A 6,508-nucleotide genomic window follows, 5' to 3' on the forward strand; every position below is an offset into this window, starting at 1 on the left:
ATGGTACACTGAAATTCAACAACAAATAGAATTAAACCACCTCCATTGGTTTGGGTGTAGGTGTGGTGACACTATTCAAGGCCCAAGAGCACAGGGTACCCTCCCAGAGTTGCACACAAATCCCATGCTGGCTCTGTTTGTTTGCAATATGGTAATGGCCCCAAACACTACCCGTTACTCTAAGGGTGCATGGGGCTTTTCCTCTGGTGCAGAGGTGCTCAAACTGTGGGACGCGCCCTCTAGGGGGGCACAGAGGAACGTGCACTGTTGTGTGGCTGGGGCCTGCCAGTGCCCATGAGGGAGCAGGGAAGGAGCACTGCCCAGCTCTGCTCCTGGCCACAGCTGCCGGCCCTGTGCCTAGGGTCTTGGCTGCTGGCCCTGGGGCTCTGCTACCAAACACACCCCTTCTCCCAGCAGGGGCCCCAGCCTGGGCCCCCTTATCCCTGTCCACATCCCCGCTTCCTGGAGCCGCGACCTGGCGGCGAGGTAAAAGGATTGGGGACCATTGGGGTAACCAGTGTGTGTTAGTTCAATTCCCCAGGTGCCCACCCCCACCCCCCAAGTGCCCTGGGGCAGGGTGAGTGCGAGGATGCTGGTCCTGGGGTCCCCATCACTGTTACCATTACCCAGCATGTCCAGTGCTGTCCCGCCATCTTGCTGCCCAGCCTGCTCCACAGGACCCACACAGCATTGCAAGAAGTCACCCCCCAGCTCTCTGTCTCTCACCCTCCCTTCCCTGCTGGGAATCAACATGGCTGCGGTGCCCGTGTCCTGGCCCCACACCTGGCCCATGCATGTGTGCTGGGAGAGGGTGGAGTCACCATGCATGCCCACAAGTTCCTACTCCAGGCAGCTGGGATTTGACAGGGATGTGTGAGCTTCCTCCCCCAACGTGGTGGTTCCACCCCACTTCCCACATGGGCTTCAAACTGACACCACCCAGGTCTCCCCTTTGCCCTGTGCCGAGGCGGCCGTGCCTGGGACATGAATATTCAAATGGAGACTCAGCAAAAAACAGTTTGGGTTCCTCTGCTTTAGTGCTTTACAGGAACAGGGCAGGGTGAGTGAAACTTAGTAGATAACACTCTTCTCCTCTGAGCATGCCACAGACCTTCTTCACTTCTTCAACTTCCCTCGCTTGAGGATCCCAAAGTGCTTCACAAACAATGATTACAGGATTCCATACCCACTGTCAGGTGGGTCAAGATGGTGCAAGAGCAGCTAATCATCAACAGGACCCCTCACCCGGTGTCCCTCAGCTTTGGCCACAGAGGTTTCAACGGCCTGCATCCTTAGCTACTAACTGGTGGTGTCTCCACCTGACATGCCCCTCAGACAGGGGAGACAGTCGGGGGATCACCTGCACTCCCCTCGGACAGAGTTGTCCTCCTCCTCATCCTACCGATCATGTTAGTCAGTCTTTCATCCCCCAAGGTTCACCCAATTATAAGGCTCAACACAGTTGGCAAGGTGAGCACACTGCAGTTTTCACCATCTCTCATCTACCCGGCAACAAGTGTGGCTCCCTTTTTCATCAGACTCATTGACCTGGGTTACAGTCATTAGACCCATTTTACAGACGGGGAAAACTCCAGCAGGAACCATCCCTCTACTGATGATCAATCCAGGAGAGACCCCAACACTGTCTAGGACAATGTGAGTATGACTGTAGCTGTAATACGTGCATGGACATAGCTAGCATTTGTATATGCTGTGATATTCGTAACTTTGCTGGTAACTTGGATAAAATTGATAAAAGATATTAGACCTGGTTCTTGTGAGTGTCTGTGTTACTTTCCTTGGTGTTCATGTGTTCCTATATGCTCTAGATCTGAAACAAGTGGCAGAGGTAACTCTGTTGAACTTGAGACTGTAGCCACCATAGCCGAACTCACGTAGTGTAAAACAACATCACTAAATTCACGTTAAATAAAAATAAAAAGCTACACTTGTAGTAAGATGAAGCCCTGAAATGTAAACCCTTATCAGAGGCCCGATATGAGGCCTGAACTAAAGTAATGGTCAAGACTTTGCTAACATAAAACAAAGTTAAGCTGTGAGCCAGAGGCAGGCCCTGCTCGCAGAAGCGGCAAGGAAAGGGCTGATGCTGCAAAAAGAGACATACCTAAAGGTACTGGACACCAGATAACAGAACATTCACATACTTGTACATGCCACACAGATAACAAGGAACGGGCTGACCCATCCCAATGACAGGGCCAAAAGGGTAATACAATGGATAGAGTTGTTTTGTTCGAACCAACATGTACAAGGTGAGAGGCGGCACCTTTCTAGTAGAGGGGTTGCATCTCAATACATCAGGAGTGATGTGTAACTTGTTTGTACCTCTGTATAAGAATGCATCCCTTAGTGGATGTCTTTGTCCAGCCTAGGGGGCAGTGGAAAGTCCCGCCACCAACTGAGCTTAGTCCATTGCCAGGGGGCACATATTCGTAGTATGTCCTGTAGAGTAAAGTCTAGAGGGAACTATTACTGTGCTTCGTTTGACAATAAACCTGGCCAACGTGCCTTCATACCTTACTAGAGTCTGTGGTCATTGGGGGTTCTCTTGGGGTCTGCTGTGTCAGGAATCTGTGCAGAGCTGGGGCAGCACACAGAGGGAACACGCGCACGCAGCCGATTGATATCAACATTAAACAGAGCAGAGCACCACACCAGTAGCATCTGACAACAACACTATTGTGATAATTTGGTCTACAAATTTACCCTAATTTCGAATTGAACTGTAAAAAGTGAGAATGAGTTTATAAGATGTCACAATTACCTATAAGAACAAACGTTGCTGAGCAAAAGTCCAAACGGGAGGCAGACAGACTGAATTAGTCCCAAGAAAAAGGCCTCCTGATATAACTCAAGGACTGTTTTAAGATCATGCCTGATAACAAGAGGGGAGGGGTTATTCTACCCACCAATCCCTTTGTGAGTCTGTCATGGGGTGTATGTACCCCATGCTAGCCCAACAATCAAAGGGTTAATATAGGCACTGCCGGCCACTACTGATTGGCAGTCTCTCAACAGCTGGGAAGCAGTGGGACAGGGTGGCTACCAGAGTGAGCAGGCTGCAGAAAGGAGCTTCTGCCAGCAAGCTACCAAAGAGCCACCCAGAGACAACAGCCCAAGACGGGACGAACTGACTGACAGCCCGCAGAGATCCAGGAGAAGGTAGGAAGGAGCTCAGGGCATTGTCAAAGTTGAAGAATCCTGATCCTGCTTATCTGGCTTAAGGGCCTGAGGTGGAACCGAGTGGATTGGGCAGGCCTGGGTTCCCCTACTCACCCCCTGATGGAATTGGGAGTGGAGAAAAGGTAGCCTCCCAGTCACCAGGAACAGACTATTAGTCCCACTAGGCTGTGAGCCCAGAGGCTGTGCCATGCTTGGCCAGAGAGGGCACTGCCTCACAGGGTCCTTAAAGAAAGAGACTTTGAGGAGAAAAATTGGCTACTGGAGTGAGCTTATTATTATGGCTGCCACCCCGCCCATCTCTTGGGATGCCATGATGCCAAGCGATGTCCTAACCAGACCAGGCCAGGGAGAGGGACCCAGATGACATCACCACTCTGCCGGCTCTGGCTGGATCCCAACCCCTACCTGGGATGAAATGGGATTGGACAGACAGCAGCTCCAGCCAGCTCAACTAACTTCTTTCCCCCACCAAGGACAGTTATTATCATCTTTGATACTTTCTAACAGACTCAAATACGAGGGGAAAGGGAAGGTTTCCCTTCTAAAAGCTCTCTCCAGCTAAAGGGAACGGGAACAAGGGATGTGGTTCAAAGGAATGCCTTACTTAATATTTTGCATTTCAAAGGCTTTCACTGTCCCCCCCCCTATTTTCTGTACCTTTAGTAAAAGGTTAAAATGTTGTTTCCTGGTGGGTTTGCCATGGTACAAAGCAGGCTGAGATCTCTGCATACCAAACCCTGGACATTTTTGGACACTGTTTGACCTTGGACAATGACTGGGTTACGGTAACAACTTTGGCTCATTTGTTGCATCTATATAAGACCATAGGATGCCCCTTCTCTAAAGTGAGGGTTACCCTTCTTACTTACGCCTGTTGGCTGGTGGCCACGGTCCAGAAGAGGCAGGTCCTTCAGGGTGAGGATGCTGCTTGGTTTTGCAGCAAGAGATGTTAGAAATACAGTAGCAGAGCCCAGATCCCTGGAGGATAGAAACATCTGCTTGTCAGTAGCACTAGCATTCCCCTCAACAATCCCAGGAAGGGAGTCTCACCCTGATGGTCTCAGTGAGAGTCTCAAGGTGCAAGAATGGTAGCCAGTGTTCTGCTTTTAAAGGATAGAGAAGCCCTGTGAACCAGCGATTAATGCCATACAAAAGACTTGGTTAGATTCCTCAGTGCCAGAGTCCACTCTTTGCAGGGAGAGGGTCCTGGGCAGGGGCAGGGGCTGGTACATTCCAATTTTGAGGGAGTATTTGGGGGGAGGGCAGAATTGCTGCTACTTGGAAATGATCATTTAGTCTTTGTCTTGCCCAGGAAAGGCAGCAAAGCTTAGGTCAGGGTTAACTGGCATGTGTTGAATCCAAGCTACGTGACCACGTTCCTAGTTGAGACAAAGCTTTAGAAGAAGGAACAACAAGGTCTCTGGTCTCCTTGACTGGAAGGAAAATACTGTAGTATGTGCGTGGGGATGGGAGAGTACATGTGGATACACAAGGCTGCAAAAAGATCAAGAAGGGACCTCCTCCAAAATTGCCCAAGAGGTTCCGTCTTTACTTGCTGTTGATGATTCACCTTTCTGTAGCCATGTGACCCCACTTCCGGAGTTGTATGTCCACAAAGGAAGCGCTGTCCAGGGGCTGATCACTCAGGAACCACACCAACGTCTGCAGGGGAAGCAACACAATATACACTTCACCATGCACTGTGGGTCTGATCCTGATCGGACACTGGAGTTACTCCCGATTTACACCAGAGTGACATCTGAATCAAGCCCCGGAGATGGGCAAGGAGACAAAAAGAAGCAGATCTAGAATTGTTGCCCAGGTTAAACATAAATAGCGCCCAAAGCATTCCAACCAAGTGGGGGATGCTTGTGAGTTTGTAGAAGAAAGCCTGGGCTGGCAGTCACGAAAACACCAAGCCTTGTGAGAGGGCCTCCAAATCAATTGTTCTGCCCCTTGCAATTGCCTGATGAAAACCAGCTGGAAGACCAGCCCCTTGGGGGCTGTTGATTGGCCCCTGTTGCATGTCTGCTCTCTCTGGGTCACTGCTTCCCTGTGGGCTCAGCTTTTCCCTCTTCTCTTATTAACTCATGTTGCTCAGTCTGCTATTCTGGGTATGTCTACACTGCAAAGAAACACCTGCAGCAGTGAGTCTATAGACTTAGGCTCACCGGGCTCAGGCTACAGGGCTAAAAATAGCCATGGACATGTTTCCACTTGGGCTGGGGTCCAGGCTCTGAAGCCCAGTGAAGGGGCAGGTCTCAGAGCCTGAGTGCCAATGTCTACACAACTATTTTTAGCCCTGTAGCCTGAGCCCTTTGAGCCTGCGTCTGTAGACCCAGGCTCCGAGACTCGCTGCTGTGGGAATGTTTTTTTGCAGTGTAGACGCACTGTGGCCTGGGGGACTTACTTGTAGATTTTAAGGCCAGAAGGGACCATTGTGATCATCTACTCTGATCTGCTGCACAATACAGGACACAGAACCTCACCCACCCACTCCTGTAACAGACCCCTAACCTCTGGCTGAGTTACTGAAGTCCTTAAATTATAGTTTAAAGACCCCAAGTTATAGAGAATCCACCATTTACTCTAGTTCAAAGCAGCAAGTGACCCGGGCCCGGGGTGAAAGTAACTTAAAGGACTTACCGGTACACCAGAGTCGTGAGCAGGGACGTGACTTCAACCGGAAGAGGCAGGGCCTTTCAAGATTTAAAGGGCGTGTGGCTACGGCTGTGGCTGGGAACTTTAGGACCTTTAAATCACCCTGGAGCTCCCAGCTGCAGAGGCAGGTGGGAGCCCCAGGGCTCAGTGGCAAATTAAGGGGCCAGGGGCTCCAGCCACCATGGAGCTCCAGGCCCTTTAAATCACCATGGTGGCTGCTGGAGCTCTGGCAGTATTTTAAAGGACCCGGGGCTTCCCACAGTGGCTGGAGCTCTAGGCCCTTTAAATTCCCACCCGAACCTGGCTGCCAGAGCTCCAGTGGTGATTTAAATGGCCCTGGGCCCTTTAAATCACCGCCGCGAAAGCCAGTCCAGTCCGGCACAGCGTACTGGCTCTTGCAGGTACACCGTACTGGACCATACCGGCTTACTTCCACCTCTGTCTGTGCCCCATGCTGCAAGGAGGCGAACCCCTCCCCCCCAGGTCTCTGCCAATCTGACCCAGGGACAATTACTTTCCAACCCCAAATCTGGTGATCGGTTAGATCCTGAGCATGTGGGCAAGAACCACTAGCCAGACAGCTGGGAAATTATTCCCTGTAGTAGCTCAGAGCCTGCCCCATCTAGTGTCCATCTCCGGCCAT

General features: G+C 51.0%; 1 protein-coding gene across 1 annotated transcript in view; it reads right to left on the minus strand.

Annotated features, from left to right (window-relative positions):
* Window positions 1–6,285, minus strand: part of FER1L5 (fer-1 like family member 5) — a 100,067-nt gene extending 93,782 nt beyond the window's left edge. Inside the window, exons 1-3 of the mRNA XM_075062003.1 lie at window positions 6,271–6,285; window positions 4,775–4,866; window positions 4,070–4,182 (exon numbers count right to left, since the gene is read on the minus strand). Of these exons, the coding sequence (XP_074918104.1) occupies window positions 4,070–4,182; window positions 4,775–4,866; window positions 6,271–6,285 (220 nt within the window). The remainder of the gene's footprint in view (window positions 1–4,069; window positions 4,183–4,774; window positions 4,867–6,270) is intronic.
* Between the last annotated feature and the right edge of the window lie 223 nt (window positions 6,286–6,508).

Source organism: Chelonoidis abingdonii, chromosome 2 (genome assembly GCF_003597395.2).
Source record: "Chelonoidis abingdonii isolate Lonesome George chromosome 2, CheloAbing_2.0, whole genome shotgun sequence".
NCBI lineage: Eukaryota > Metazoa > Chordata > Testudines > Testudinidae > Chelonoidis > Chelonoidis abingdonii.